The sequence below is a fragment of the Alligator sinensis genome, unplaced genomic scaffold (genome assembly GCF_000455745.1).
Source record: "Alligator sinensis unplaced genomic scaffold, ASM45574v1 scaffold458_1, whole genome shotgun sequence".
In the NCBI taxonomy this organism is placed as follows: domain Eukaryota; kingdom Metazoa; phylum Chordata; order Crocodylia; family Alligatoridae; genus Alligator; species Alligator sinensis.
Genome location: NW_005841944.1, coordinates 2819831 through 2836655, shown reverse-complemented (window position 1 = coordinate 2836655; position 16825 = coordinate 2819831). Strand labels below are relative to the sequence as shown.

Below are 16825 nucleotides of genomic sequence, written 5' to 3'. Positions count from 1 at the left end.
AGTGTCAAAGGCCTTCTTAAAGTCTAGAAAGACTACGTCCACAGCGACACCATCATCCAAGGATTTAGTTACTTGGTCGTAAAAGGCAATCAAGTTCGTCTGGCAGGAGCTGCCTTTGATGAACCCGTGCTGATTGCCCCTGAGCATGATCTCCCCTGCAGGCCCCCCACAGATATGCTCCTTGATGATCCTCTCCAAGAGCTTCCTGAGCACCGAGGTGAGGCTTACAGGCCTATAATTACTTGGGTCCTCCTTCCTCCCCTTCTTAAAAATAGGGACCACATTAGCCAGTTTCCAATCCCCTGGCACCTGGCCAAATGACCACGAATGCTCATACAGTCGGGCCAAAGGCTCTGCAATGACCCCTGCCAGCTCCCTCAACACCCTTGGGTGGAGGGCATCTGGACCTGCATGTTTAAAAATGTCTAGCCCTTCCAGAAGATCCCTAACTACATCTGCGCTGACTGAAGGCTTGATAGAGCTATCCCCAAGATTGACCCTACCTCTGGTAGGTGGGATATCCCGATCCCTGTTCAGGAAAACAGAGGCAAAGAAACTGTTAAAAATATCAGTTTTCTTGTCTGGCGTGGCCACCAGATTACCGTTTGTGTCTTGCAGGGGCCCTACATTGCCTGGTGCCCTCTTCTTGCTCCCAGTGTACTTGAAAAAGGACTCTTTGTTGTCCTTAATCCTGGATGCTAGCCTGAGTGCCATCTCTGCCTTGGCCTTCCTAATGGCCCTCCTACACTCCCGGGCCGAGGAGGAGTACTCCTCCTTGGTGATAGCTCCTCCCTTTCACTGGTTGTACGCCTCCTTTTAGTCCTCAGGCATTGCTGAATACCCTTGCTGAGCCAAGGGGTTTTCTGAGCGCTCTTACCCCCCTTGCTTCTCTCAGGGACTGTTATCCTTTGAGCCTGGAGGATCGCCCCCTTAAGGTACGACCTTATAATTATGGGTTATAATTATAATCTTATAATTATGGGTTTTCTTGTATTTGAGTAAATATGGTACTCTAATTTTATCTGAACTTCTCAAAGTTCTACGCATTTTGTTGAATTCATCAGAATTGTTGCATATAGGTGTTTGTGCTTACCCCAAATTGAGAGAGGTAAGTAAGCTTACTTTCCAAGTATATTGACCTTCACACAGCTAAATATGGAATTCAGGTGTTGGACCCTTGTGATCTGATATCCTGTTGCAAATCATTATTGCTGGAAAACCTGAAGTAATTATTCTACTGACTACTTGAAAGAATAGCAGTCTTAAGGTGTTCAGCAGACCTTTTGAAACTGAAAAACATTCAGCAAGCCTCTAGGTGTTAGTTTCTTTTTTTGACAGTGGACCAGAAGCAGGGTCCCAAATTTATTAATATACAGTTGTTTTCAGTTGTGGTTAATTTCAAAATACCTCTCTTTGGTTGTATATATTGAGTGACATGTTGGCCTGGTTAAAAAGCATTTAATGTTTTTTCACAATAAAGTCTACTTTCTTTTAAAGCTGGCACACATTTCCAGCTTCTTTATCTTTTACACTTTATTCAGTTAAGTGATGAATAACTAATCCCAGATACGTTCATTATCTTTTTTTGGTTTTGTTTTTGACATCCATTAATTCAGCATCTCATTAGGGTATCCTGAGGTTTCCGAGCACTGAACACGTTGGAGTCCTTTCTAATAAAGGTTCTCTGAAATGTATATATGTGTCAGTTCATATTGAAGCTGAAGGTCTGGATCTTCCAGTTCAAGCCATGCCATGCTTTGTACTTGGCAAACTGGGTTGATGCCCCTTCGTAACACTGTCCTGGGCCAAGTCAGCATCAAGCTCTAGTACATGAGCAGCAATTCTCAAAGACACTTTAAGCAGAATATTATGCTGCCATTTGCTGTGCTAAGTATCTGGCATAAGTGCATGAGAATTTCAGCAGTTGAAACTTCTAATTTTAGTTTAACTATGATCAGCTGATTAACATTAAATCCAGTAACCTCTTATCATATGTAAAGTATCTTATAGAACTATTTATTTACTTCAGTACCCAGAGAGCACAGAAATCTCAATTTTGAAACCTAAGAATTGTAGTAGTCAGAGAAAGCACATGGCAAGGGACTGCATGTCATGTGCAGGCACCTCTGGATACACAATAGCAGTTAATCTAGGAGCCCTGCCCTGAGGAGTGTCAGCTGCTGAAAAATTACTGTTGCTGTATTTGAAACTAGGAAAAAGCATGTTCTTTTGATTTGGTGTATGCACCCTAGAATGGCATGCAGTTTTACTCATTTCAGTTTTATATTTCAGATAAGTTCAGTTTAAAACAAACTAATGATGAGAGACAGAATCTAACTGTTCTCGTGAAGGCTGTGCAAACCTGTCATTTTCTGGTATTTTTCTCCAAAGGAATGCTTCCAGCTGAACTTCAGATGCTTGCTGAAGACCCTTCAGAATACACAGCTCCTGAGGATGGGAATCTTGTATATAAATTATTCAGCTTAGATGATCTACTGTTACTTGTGCGTTGCACTGTACAGAATGCAGAGATTTGGCCACGGTCCCATAAAAATCAGCGCATCAAAAAGGTAAAAATAGTTTTTCTTGGCATCTTTTTCACCTGTACGCGTGACTGAAACTTTTCATTTATTAATGCCCACCTAAAGTGAACTGAATGTTTCTAGAGTTAAAAAAAAAGGAAGTTAATGGTGTTAGCCCAAGTGTTTCACCATTTATTACACTGACTTCATTGTATTTGAGTCATTCCTCTTGTACACAAGTGTTAGTTTATTTTCAGAGCTCTAAAGTTTGTAACTCAGAGCAAGTGTTTGTAGGAAGAGAAGCAAGGATTACTTTTTATTTGTTTGTAGATAAATGCATGTGGGTCTGATCCTGCACTCCTTACTGTACTATTTGTCATTTCCTGCAGTGGGAATTTGACTCAATAATGCATCCAGATTGATGTTCCATTTGAAATTATAAGTTCTTTTTCCAGAAAAACTACTTCATGTAGGTGATTTTATTTATTTGAAATTCAAGGCAATGGGAGTGTTCACAAAAGTGATGTGTTCTTGAATGTTGGTAGGATCTGGCCCAACTGTGATCTTCTTCATAAACACAAGTGCTCCCATTTGTTATTCATGTAACCTATCCATTGGTGGTGTTTTTGATTTTCATGTCAAGAGTACTCCTGTTGTTTCCTATGTATAAAGCTTAAGGTCTTTATAGTTTTTATTGATGTTAGGCAAACAGCATTTTTTTGGATGCTGTTTTGTTTGATGCACTTGCCTATTAGTCTGACTCCTGAAATTTGAGGCAAGTGCATCAAACAAAATAGCATCCAAAAATGCTGTTTCCCTAGCATCAATAAAAACTAAAGAAAGAAGGAAGCAGCATGCTATAAATTTGGGCTCCATCTCATACATATGGATCTGTGAAACTTGTAACAAGCTGGGCATCTCTACACATTCATTAATGCACTTTTGGTACTGCAGATTAAATTTAGTACCTCCATTGTGAGGTACTAGAAAAAGGCACATCAGCCTATTTTAATGCACATTAGCAAAAGGGCACGGTGTTTTTGTGACACTTTAACGTGCATTAAAATAGGCTAATGTGCATTAAAGGGCATGTGTAGACATGCCCACTGTGTCACTCTCAAATTGGGCTTGTCAGCCACAAACAGATTCATCAGGCATCTGACTAGAATGCCTACATGTACACCAATATCCAGAGGATCAACATTTGTCTGCTATTGTTTGGCTTTGAAACTTTAACCTTCTTTTCATTTTCCAAAAGATAATTTCCTAGCTTTATTCATGTGTCTTCTTTTTTTAAACGAACTGCATTTTTAATAGAAAAAATAGAAATAGGAAAATAGAATTTTTCCCACCATCCATTCTTTGGAATGGCTGAAACTTTTTGCTGGGAACATTCATAAAATTCAGGCTGCGGCTGAGTCTCTCAAGATGGCGAGTGTTAGGCCACCTTAATAATCACTGCTAACTGTACCTATAATTATTGCATTAGATGCCCTTTGGTTATGTGTGATAAAACTGGAGTGGTGGTTTCAGTATATACATCTTCATATGTAGAGACATGCTCTCTTCCCCAGCAGATGAAATGCATAACAGACCTAGCAGTAGCAGCCAATAAACATAGACATTTGTACAGCTAGTAGTAAGTAGGAGCTGAAGGTTGTCTTGGATGATTTCAGTGTGGTGCTTGATAGTGTTATAGCTGACATTGAATTGAATGAAGTGGGGAAATCTATGTGGAGTTTTCTTCATGTTACTTTTGCAATTCTCTTGCTGCTTTATCCTTCTGTTCTTGGACAGTCAAAGATAGAAGTAGCCATGATGGTTTGGGAGGAGTGTGAATAGTCAAAAAATGTTACAGTATTTTAGCACTTAAAAGGAGGGATAGTAGGAGTATTCTGGCTTCATGTGGGATAATATAGTGTATTCCAAATGATCTTTATATTTCCTGAAGGATCACAGCTCCTTTTCCTTCAACTGAGAGCACATTTATGAAATTTGTCTCAGTACATTTTTGCTTTTGAGAATAAAAGTTTGTCTTTTCTGAGTGGGAACTTCTACTATTCCTGGTTAGCTTTTGCTTAGCTGGGAATTCAGAGTTTGCTGTTAAATAATCAGAAATTGCTATCTTTTGTGAAAATCCACTGCATCATTTGATAATTGTGGCCCATCAACTCATGCCATATATACAGCATAATTGTGAGATTTCTAAACAGTCATACATTCGGGGATAACATTGTCCACTCTGTATTGTTGTAGAATTACATTTCCATTATGGTTTGATTATGCTTCTAAATGTTGAGAGATAGCTAGTTAGTGTGTAACTTGAAGTCTTCACTCATAGATGTTTTAACACCTACCCCACAAAAGGAGAGTGTATGGCCATGTCCAGATGTGCAGGGGTGTGTACTTGCATTGGCAAAAATTGTAGCGGCACAAATTTGTGCTGCCACTCACACCCCTACACATGCTTTGGTGAGGGACAAATTGTCCCACTTCGGACAAACTGCCCTTTCGTGTTCCCTGTGTGCAGTTTGTGGCACCGCAGAGAGGCTTGCTGTGCCACAGACCACACGTGCCTGCAGGCCAAATGCAGCCTGTGTGTTTGATTGTTGGGTTTTAACACTTGCATTTGATTCCATATTTTCAGTTATTAAAATGTTATTATTTTCTGCTAACGTTCAAGAGATCTTTTCAGAGAAAACTGCATGCAGTTTAAAAACAAAACATGGTGGCTCTTTTCAGACCTAAAGTTCAGATTTTTTGCCTTTTCAGGTCTTCTGGGGCTTCTCATTTTTGGCATAATTGTAAGCAATAAGTTCTGTTACATGCAAATAATTGTACTTTTGTGTACTGAATTGTAAAACTACTTCTTCCAAATTCTAATTGTAAATGAATTTCAGGTTGAGGAGTAAAAGGAAAGCTGAAGCTCTGTGTTTAGTGATAAAATGCAGATGCTATTTTAGGATTTTAAACAGGATTTTAGTATGAATTGTGAGGGGGAAAGGGTTTCCTTTATTATAGGCTAACTCAGAAATGGGATAATTGCCTTTTTTTTTTTTTAATTAAAATTCCTAGAGAGGGCAGCATAGCATAGAGAAATGAAGCACAAAATAATGTATACCTAAGTAGAAATTGTTACATTCTGTACATTTTCTCATGTTAAATCTTGTCTAAGTGAAAATGTAGGGGGGAAAGGAGGAAAATGCACCTTTCCTTAAATTTACCCTGTGTGGGTTTTCTTTTATGTAAAATGTTCTGTTACAGTACCATCTATGTCATTATTTGTGTTGCTTCCTAAATCATGCCTGGAAGCCTGTGATGATGATTAATACAAAAAAAATTGGTTGTTATAATTGCTTGTAAATTGTTGATGGCTGCTTGACAAATATTTCTACCCTCACAGCGTATTCCTGTTCACATATTGCCAAAACTAGAATATCAACCCTATTTGGGTCTGGAAGCTCTCACGGAAAGTGAAATATGTCGGATGTGGACAGAGAACCTGTTGCATTCTAAATGTTCATTTTATGTAGGTAAGTTTTTGTATCTTTTTGTCCAGTTATCCATCAGCAGCTGGAATATCTTCTCTTTGACAATTAATCACTAACTGGTATTTTTCTTCATGGCCAGTTACTACCTTGGTTCTTTTAACCCACCTACACACACACAGCTTTTTTTTCTTAATTTGCTGCTTGGTTAGTCATCCTTTTCCTTTTAGGTAACTACTTTATTTTAAGTTGCTCCAGAAATAGTAAAGAGCAGCAGTTACCTGTGTTGGTCTGTAAGGTGCCATCCTACCCTCCCTCCTGTGTGATTAGATTTAACTCATTGGGAGAGGTATAAGCTGCTGTAGGCAACAGTTTATGTTGTTTATAGCATCTGATAAAGTAGGTTGTTGTCTATGAAAGCTTATACCACCCTGAATGATTTAGTCTCCAAGGTGCCACTCTTCTCAGAAATAGAAGAGCAGGGTATTTACAGTTGTGCTACAGGATCCCACATCAGAGGCTCTTTATGAATTCAGGTAGCCACGGGGTTACAGGGAAGGTCCATTCATAGATTAGGAATTGGCTTAAAGATAGAAAACCAAGGCGAACTGTGAGGAAATAGAGAAGGACCTGGCATAATTGAGTATATAAATAAATGACATGAAATTCAATGTAGATAAGTGTAAAGTACTGCATGTGAGCAAAATAACCCAAACTGTACCTACATGATGTTGGGCTTTTCATTAGGTTTTACCATACAGGAAAGAGATCTGAGAATCATTGTGGATAGTTTGCTAAAAACATCAGCTCAGTGCACAGCAGGTATCAAAAAAACAAGCAAAATGTTAGGAATTATTAAGAATGAAATTGTAAACAAAATATCATTATTCCCCTTTTATGAATCCATGGCACATCTACATCTTGAATATTGTGCCAGTTTTGGTCCGTACACCTCATAGAGGATATAGAAGAACGGATATAAAAGAACTAGGGAAGGTACAGAGGAGAGCAACAAAGATGACTGGTAGTACGGAGGGGTTTTCATACAAGAAGAGACTAAAGAGACTAAGCCTATTTGGTTTCGAAAAGAGACACTTGAGGAGGGACATGGTAAGGATTTACAAAATACTAAATGGTGAAGAGAAAGTAAATAAGGATTTATTATTTACTGTCTCTTACAATACAAGAACTAAGGGTCATAAAATGAAACTAGTAGGTAGTGAATGTAAAACTCTTTTTCACATAGTGTGGAACTCATTGCCATCAAATGTTGTAGAAGCTGATAGTTTAGCCAGATTCAGAAAGGGATTGGATAAATTATTGAAGGAAAGAGGTATCAGTAGCTGTTGAGCATGGGAGTTTCATAGTTGGTAGGGTCAGAAGGGACCTGAGCAGATCATCAAGTCCGACCCCCTGCCATGGAGTTAAGGGTACAGCCCCTGAATCAGAATTTCCTAGACTCTAAATGGAGGAAGCTGCAAGTGGGAGAGGAACAGTGGAAAAAACTCTGGCCATACCTTGTTCACTCTCTCTTTCAGCATCCACTTTCTGCAGCTGTGACACACAAGATGCCGGATGAGGTGGATCCATGGCAGGGGTGGGCAAAATGCAGTCCGCGGGCCAGATGTGACCCACCAGGCCATTCTATCTGGCCTGCAGGGCCCCTAAAAAATTTAGAAAATGAATATTTATCTGCCCCTGGCTGCCTGTCAATGGGGCCCTTGATGGCTTGCCAAAACTCAGTAAGCAGCCCTCTGCCCAAAATAATTGCCCACCCCGATCTATGGTCTGACTCATTAAATGGCACTTTATTTTCTTGCTACCTAGTCCAAATCAGAAAAGGATGTTATCTAGTAATGCTTCTTTTATCTGGAGATGCATTCAGTTTCTTCAGTTACTTGTCAAGGGCAAATACCAGATAAGTAGGGGTGCACCGATTTAAAGATTTTTTTTTTTGGCCAATACCGGTGGCTGATTATTAATAAGCAGTATCTACTGGTCCAATTGCTGATACGCAACCTGGCAGCTTGGAGAGCAGTGTCCGGCTGCTAAATCTGTGAAGGAAAAGGGACAGGGGGAGGGAAGGGGCACGGGGGAGTCAGATTGAGGCCCCTGCAGTGGGGTAGGGGCAAGCACTGCCCAGGCAGGGTAGGGCATGGGATGGAGCCACGAGCAGCTCGTCCAGGGGGGCAAGGTGCGACTCCCACCACTGGTACACCCCAGTGGAGGCACGGAGGGGTGTGTGCAGGGCAGGCAGCAGCGGCGCTGGGAGTGGGGACTACGGGGTAGACTACAGCCACCCCAAAATTTCTGTAGATTCCCTCTCCCAGTACCTCCACCACCCGCCTCTTGCCCAGCCCCTTTGCCAAGAACAGCCCAACACAGGTCCATGAGGCATGTGCCCCTCTGTGGCTCCCCCAGGGTGCACCAGTGGTGGGAACCTTCCCATGCCCTCAGACGAGCTGCTTGCTGCTCCGTCCCACACCCTGCCCCAGCTGAGTAGTGCCTACATTTGCCCCAGTTCCACTCCCTTCCTCACCCTGGGGGGTCCTCGATCTGCTCCCCCTTTTTCCCCACAGACTTACCAGCTGGACCCTGTTCTCCAAGCTGCCAGGCTGTGTGCGTGCACGCAGCATTTGTCAACAATGTTATCAGCCAAAAAAACCCAATTGCTGATAAAGTTGATTTTGATTTTATTGGTGCCGAGTCAGTATGAACCGATGTATCAGTGCACCTCTACTGGTAAGATTTAAATGCTTATTTTTCAGAGATCACTAATTTTAGTGAGTTCATTTATGAAAGCTGGAATTCAATTTTTGGCAACTTCAGGTTGCAAGTGAATCAAGAAAAGGGATTCTTCTCTATTTGGTACTTGTGAGACCTCACATGGAGTATTATGTCAAGTTTTGGGCCCTGCACTTCAAAAAAGATGTATACAATTCAGAAGGGCTCTAGTGGAAAAAAACAAAAACGATTAGAGGCCTAGGAAACAGATTCTGAGGAAAGGCTGAAAAAACTACTACTGTTTAGTCTGAAGAAGAGAAGATTTTGGGGGGAGTGGGAGGATTTGGTCATTCTTCCTGAAAGAACAGACAAAGCTCTTAACAGTAGAGGAAATGTAGATTAGAGATTAGGAAGAATTTGTTAACTCTGAGCATGGTCAAGCATTAGGACAGACTACCTAGAAAAGTTGTGGAATCTTCATCCCTGGAAGTTTTCAAGAGTAAGTTGACTGAAAGCTTGACTGGGATGATTGAGTCAAGGATGAGCATGCCTTGAGCAGGGAACTGAATTAGATGACCTTGGGAGGTCCCTACCATCCCTACTTTCTTTTGATCCTCATCTTCATCAACAGGTTGAATACATACTGTATAAGATATAGACTATATCATCTGTACAGGGTACAGAATATCTAAGATACAGAAATAATAGACAGAAAAGAGAGCAAGCCAAGACAATTTATAAAAGCTTAAACTTTCCTGCCCATGCTTTCTTTCATGTGAATAGGAATGTTCTTTAAGAAGCAGTTTTCCCTTTAACCTTAGCTGTTTCACAAATATTTTGGTTTACATATAAGTTTCCTGTAACAAATTTTAGAAGTAAAAAAGCATAATTACAACAGCAAAAGAACCTTGTTTTCCTGACTTTTTTTAAACTACTTTTAGTCCCACTTTATGGATGTGCTTTATGTGCAAAATATTCCATATAACTTTAAACAGGTACCAGAACTGGAAATATTGTAGAATTTCAGAAATTCAGGGAACTGGGAAAATAATGTTATAGTTTTTTGCTATGTCCTATACAAACATGTTGTAACTCTATTATAACCATATTTCAAAACTGCAAAACACTAAACATTAAGACACCAGTGAATTTACAGTATTGAGACTTCAGTCATCTGACGCGATTAAGACATCAGAATTTCAGGAATATCTTTAAGCAGAAGCTCCTAATATGAAGGTAAGAAAAGCAAATGCTAAATTTGTAAATGCTTCCTAGTTTTATCTGTAATACGATTCAGGATATTTGAATACTGAGTTACCTTATCAAGAATAGTCAAGCATTTTCCACTTAGTTATTTCCCCTGCCTGACACTTTTCTTTCAACTAGCCAGCCATTCCTCCTCACCTATGCTTGACCAGTCCCTGAAGTTTTATTTCCTAAAGAGAGGAATGTTCTCTCTCTCATACTATGTGAGAGGTAAGGGTGGAAAACCAAGAGAAAGGGCCAAACTGTATTTGATTGAAATGGAATACTGGAACTGAAAGACAAAAGCTTGTGGAGAAAATGTAGATTGTCATTGAAAAAATTAATAACTGTAATTCAACACTTAGGAAGTAGAGATTAGGTTAAAGTGGGGTAACACCATAGGAATATTTAGGGCCCCGTTAGGAGGGCCTATTATTGCCAAATTAAATAGCTTCTGGTTCATTAACTAAGATGTTATTTTCCTTTTATATCAGTAATTTGCTGGCTAATGATGATTTCTAGTAGTCATTATGTCCAGTTTGTTCAAAAATATATTTTTAAATGTCTTATTTATTATTTAATTTTATATTCCATCCTACCCAGAAAGGCTCAAAGCCGCTTACCATAAAACAAATAGCCCACAAGATAAGAAATGTAACAAAAGGCCCCACAAGTGCCACCCCAGAACTTTAAAGCTCCATCCCACTGCACCCACTCATGCTTCCCTGCCTCTTACAGTAGACCAAACCCTCTAACTTGTCCCCACATTTCCACCACCCACCCCCATTCATATGTAGGTATAAAGAACCTCTTCCCACTGCCCCATATCCACTGACTTCCATTCTCCTGCTGCTTACCCAGGGGCAGATCAGTCTCTCCTCCAAACTCTCTCCCTAGCCCACATGTCCCTTATCTTAAAGAATCTATAACACTCCTCAAAATATACATATATTGTTCCCCTTCCCCCAACAAACAACATGCATTAAAAATATGTCTATATACCAACAGGAAAATAAGAAATGACCATCCCCACCAAAGGGCATTTGAATTCAGTTCATAGTCAGAGGATTGTTGCTTTTATCATGAATGAATTTTTAGCTTTTATGACTCCCTTATCTTCCTGTTGTAGAAGAAGCCTGCCTTGTTTTGTTAGTTTCTGTAGCAGCAAGTTGTGGTCTGTTGGTGCCTAATTCTTCCAGTTATGCCATGACCTTATCCTGTCTTGTTTTTCTTTTTATATTTTTTTCTTAACGGTATTAGAGCAAACATTGGGGGACTTTATTTTTTTGTTTTTCTATTTATCTTTCAGAGTTGTTGAGTTCCTGTATCATTCGTTTTGCATATAAACATCCCTTTTCCCCTAATCTTAAAAAACACACCATCAATACACAATGTAGCCAATTTTTAGAGCAATGATGTCATGTACTACACCATCCAGTTTTGTCAGGCTTTATAATTGTGTTTTCTTGCTTATTAAATTGTACCCCTCTCTGTGTCTTATTACTGTGATACCCATGCACAGGAAATAACAAGGCCTAAATATCATGAAGAGATTTGGAGAGATGCATGTGGTTTGTTTTTTGGACCAGCTGCATAGTTGTGAGGGACTTACACAAGCTTTCAGTGAAAACTCACTGAAAGTCAGACAGCTAACTCCTATAGACCTATTTAAAGGCCAGAAGTAGCACTTGCAGATTGGAAGCAGTACAAGGAATACAGTGAAATGGATTGCACACCAAATGTTATCGTTCAGTAAGTAAACGAACAGAAAGAAAACATTTGGTCTCTAATCTTCCATATGTAATAATCCTACACAGTAACTGTGTCAATAGCAGGCAAAACAGATGGATACGTAAATTGACACAATCCCTTTCACTTGGAAATAAACGCAGGGTTTTTTTAATATTTTTCTCTCTCACCAAAATGCTGCACTTTTGGGATAGTTTTTGCTGTGCCTAGAAAAATACTGGGAGACTGCTGGTAAAATTAGTCCTGTCAAATTTTGTTTTCAAGTAGCTCTAGCTTAGATTTATTTATTTATTTATTTTTTAAAAATAGATTTGCTCTGAAACAACCATTATTCCTCTGGTGACTGAAATTTCCCCTTTAAAACAGTTAGTTTTAAATATAGCAGATGTCTGATTCTTTCAACTAGTGTTCTCCTGCAGCCATTGTCCCAGTAAAGTGGCACTAGGATGTTAATGTCTTTATATGTTTAGCATGAAGTACATGACTCCTGTCTGTTCTTTGGTCCACGTCTCCAAGCTTGCTGTGGTTAAGATAACAAGCAAATTATTTAAAATCTTGTGATAAAGTAATATTTAATTTCTCCCTTAAACCAACAAAGGGAAGTAAATCTATGGAATTCCTTTAATTCACACAGTTGCGTCAACAGTATAGTGCAGTGCAGCCACTTAAATGATTGGTATGACTGTACCATAGATACTGCATGATTGATGGGCAATCACTTGCAAATGAGTAACATTGCCTTCCAAGAATCTTAATAGTGAGTCCTTAGGTGGCTCCATAGCCCAATTCTAGATCCACATGTATTGTCGCAGTGAGAACAGGTGTTTCCAGGAGGGATGGGCACTGTGTTGCTGCGTTGAATGTTCTGATGTTCTTTTCACCTGTTCCTCTTGTCCACTTCTGCCTGTCAACGAGCTGTTTCAAAGTGCTGAGATCCCTCCCAAAGAGCCTTCCTCCATTTTGGTCGGTCCTGAGCAAGGGTCTCCCAAGTGTTGATGTCAATGTTACACCTCTTCATGTTGCCTTCATGGTGTCTTTGAAGCACTCTCTTTGCCCTCTGCTACTTCATGTCTCAGACGGCCAGGGCCGACTCGAGTTACGCTCGTACGTCAGGGCGGGTTGGTGAATGGAGAGGCAGACACAACTTATTGGTTGTAAAAAACTTTACTCACGCCGCTTGCAATCACGACGCAGGTGGTCCGGTCGTCGGAACACCCCCCGGGGTGGCTCCAGCTGGCGGGGCCCAAGCCAGTTAATCCGTCCGCAATTCGAAGCCGGCGGGGAAAGGGGTACGTCGGGGTTGCGCTCGGTGACAGGAAGAAAGATCGATAGGTGATCAGTCTATCGATCGGCAGCTGCAAGTCAGATAACTTCAGAGGCACTCTGCAGCGTGCTCAAAGCTCTTCGACTTGGGCGGAAGTCGCGCGGAATTTTAAACGGCCAGCAAGCCAATTACTAGCCGCCACATGTGAATAATTTAGCACTGGCCAATAGCGGGGCACAAATTTGCATCCGAATAGCGGGAACTCTTTGCACTGTGCATTTCTGTGCTGCAAAGAAGAAATGCATCCTGCAAAGGAAACTGCAAATTGGCGGGAACTCTCCTGCACGCAGGCTTTTAATTGCAGCAGAACACTCTGCCGTGCAAAGGAGCTCTCATGTGGCCAGGAAATTCCATAGTGCCGAGGCACCAAAAAATCACAGGGTTGTGACACTTCAGTGACCTTCTTTCAGCTGTGAGAAAAAGATTCTCTTTGGAAGGCAGGAATCAGGCATGCGAACAACATGACCTGTCCAGCGAAGTTGGTTTTGGATGATCACGACCTCAATGCTGTTGGAATTTGCTTCAGCAAAGATGCTGATCACTTAGAAATGATTGGTATGACTGTACCATCAATACTTTGTAGCCAGGACATGATAGGTGAACTTCAGAAGAAAAAAAATTTCTAACTCTCCTTTTCAGGATCCTCTGGGTTTTAAACCACTTCTTCGAAGTAATTCTAATGTATGTGTGGGATGAGTTGTGGGTATCAGCACTGACATTGAACTGCATTTTAACTTTCCAAGGAGTTCTTTCTTGTAATCTGAACCTCCATCTTAATTCCATTCATTGCAGTTTTTGGCCAGGTACAGACATAATACTTTTACCAGTGTAAGTGATTGGAAACCGATTTATAGTTTGGCATGCAAAACCAGTCTCTATCCTTAACAGAAAAGAAGTTCAGTGCACGCAAACTGGTTTAAAACTGGCGAAACCCAGTCTAAGATTTGCCCCCATCCACTGAAGGGTGAATGTTGTGCGGGCCGGCTCCCGGTCCCGTCCTAGCCGGAGCCGGGCCCGTCTGTGTGCACGCGGGCTGTGGCCGGCAGCCCGGGCACGCGGGGCCGGAGAAAAGTCGTGGGGTGGAGCAGTACGCTCGAGCTAGAATCAGTCACGGAGGCGTAATGGTTGATTGAAAAGATTATTTACTTACACCTGAGATGGTCGCAGTGCAGGCTGGACAGTTTCCAGGTACAGCTCCGCTTCAATCCTCGTTGGAGGACTCTGATAAACTCGGTTCCTTGACCCCGGAGTGGTTTAGGCTCCGCGGGTTTAGCAATTCTTTTCTCGGTTCTTTTCTCACGGAGCAGCTGTATTTCCGTGGGTTCTTGTTTGGTACCCAGGTCCCCCGGAGCTGTTAAGACTCTGTGGGTTCGAAAATGTGGTTGCAGGATAGGGATACGTCTGGGCTGCAATCGGCGACGGGGAGAGGCTAGAGGCCGTCGGTAAGTAGTGCCCTGGAGTTTGCTAGGCTCCGGGGGTTCGGCAATTGGAGCCTCTATCGCCTTCTTAAGAAAGACGCGCTGGGTTCGAAAGGACCCACAGCGCTTGGAGATCCGTCTCTCCGTGTCTCTCTCCGTCTTTCTCTCCAACTTGGGCGGAAACCACCCAAGCCTTTTGTACGGCTAGCAAGCCAATAGCTAGCCGCCACGTGTGCCTAAATTAAGACCAGCCAATAATGTGGCTCAAATTTTAATACAAATGGCGGGAACTCCTTTGCAGCATGCATCACGAAATGCACAATGCAAAGAAGGCTACAAAACGGCGGGAAACATTTTTCTGCACCCGGGTTCTCTATAACAACAGAACACTCCATCGTGCAAAAGAGCTGCAATTCGGCGGGAACATAATTTAGCGGTGCCGAAGCACACACAATCAAAAAATCCACAACTTTGGGTTGTGACAAATGTGTGTTCTGTTCTCTGCCAATCTAAACTTGCACCACTTACAGCACAATTTAGATGGATTCTGCTTTTTGAAAGTCTGTACCTAGCCTTGTTTCTGGCTAAGGCTTGATGAGAGTCTCTTTGGACCCATGCCAGTGTCATCCCTAATTGTTTAGAATGATTATTTTTCAGCTCTGCAAGGGTTCTCCCATAGATCTGCAGCTCTGTGAAGAAACACAGAGGTCCACCCACTGACTCAGCAGTGCTGCCAGCTCAGGAAATGAAAAGATGGAACTGTAACTAGTCTCCTGCATAAAATTGCAGTGTCCTATTAAACTGAAGGTGTGATTTGTATGATCTAGTAAAGTGGACAAACAATGTGCACAAATACAAATTACCACCATTGGACAGACTCAGCAGCCCTCCTTTTGTTGACAGTCTTGAACATATAATGTAGCTGCTGCTTTAGGCCACATGTTCCTCAAGTAGGGCATTCGGCATAGATGGAGTCCATTTTTGTAGATATGCCATAGAAGCCACTTTTTAAGGGATTCTAGGGCAAAGGGGATGCAGCAGCAGTTAGTGTAGCTAATGAAAACAAATTAAAAGGGACAAGAAAAACTGATTTCTGTGTGTAATCTTTGACCAACATAGTTTGAGCTTCTTATTATATTAGCAAACCTATAAAAAAAAAAAAAAAAAAAAAAGTACTCTTCCACCTTTTGGTAGGTAGACTTTGTCTCTACTTTTCAGGTACTTTTACTTCTGTTAAATTGTATCATTCTGGCTAAGAAATAATTCAGGTTTAAGCCTGGAAAATATGGGTATATTTACTCTCATGTTCCAGGGATGCACCGTAGTAGTAACATAACAGAAAATGCTACACGGTCACTGCAGATTTGCAAAAAAAGGTAAGCAACCTTTGCAGTATTTCCAAAGCAGGATATTCATGCTTGTTTTGAGCAAAATAATATAGTCAGCTACATTGGTATAAAATGAAAGCTGCTTTTTAATTTTTTCCCCTCAACCAGCAAGAAGAATACTAAATCGAAGGTTTTTTTCCTCCTTGTTACTCCTTCATTTGTATGAATGCCGGGCTGTCCAGATTCTGAGCTGGATACCACATAGCCACACCTCCCTGGGCTGCATGCCTTATGGGCTTATATGCCATTCTGTGCTGTGTGCGCCTCTTCCCCTTCCCCCTCAGCACCTCCTACTGTACTGTCCCTGCATCACTACCACATGGGTCCTTTCAGTTGCACCACACCACAGGTGTCCCATTGTAATGTGCTTGGCACCTCACACTGCCCTGCATAGGGTCACTGGGTCTCCCCAGCCACCTAGCCATGGGCTCTCTTGGGCTCAACCCCAGGGGTGGGGTCAAGCTGGAAAAGGAAGAGGGCCTGGAGACTCCAGTGCAGCAGCTGTCAATATAGTGGCAGGAGTGGTGCCCAGACCAGGGACTAGGGACCCAGGCAGGAGTGGTGCCTAGAACAGGAACCCAGGTTAAACCCTTGGGGACTGCATGCAATCTGCAGGGTGCCAGTTGAACACCGCTATATTAATGTATTGTCAAGTTTCTGTAAGTGCTGAAGTGAAAACTAATGGAAAAGACTAATTTACTTTCTTCGGAATAGGGAAGAGGAGACTTTAATCCTTTAAGGGAAAAAAAAGGTTGGGGAAGGTTAAAATCATACCACTAAGATATACTTACAGTATGGGTATATGAATAAATGTCACAGGTTTTCAATCTGTTATTTAACAGGCATCAGAAAAAGTACTATATCTGATTAAAAGTAGAGGTGCCCTGAAATTAGATTTGAGCATTTTCATGTTTGAGGCTGTCTTGGCTATGATTTGAGAATAGGAAACAATGTTTGTAATTGTATG

The 16825-nt window shown here is 41.4% G+C and overlaps 1 protein-coding gene across 3 annotated transcripts in view; it reads left to right on the top strand.

Annotated features, from left to right (window-relative positions):
• Positions 1-16825, top strand: part of ICE2 (interactor of little elongation complex ELL subunit 2) — a 66087-nt gene that overhangs the window by 38181 nt on the left and 11081 nt on the right. For all 3 annotated transcript variants that reach the window (XM_025199462.1, XM_006020036.3, XM_006020037.3), the window contains 2 exons: positions 2392-2570; positions 5926-6055. In XM_025199462.1, the coding sequence (XP_025055247.1) occupies positions 2392-2570; positions 5926-6055 (309 nt within the window). The remainder of the gene's footprint in view (positions 1-2391; positions 2571-5925; positions 6056-16825) is intronic.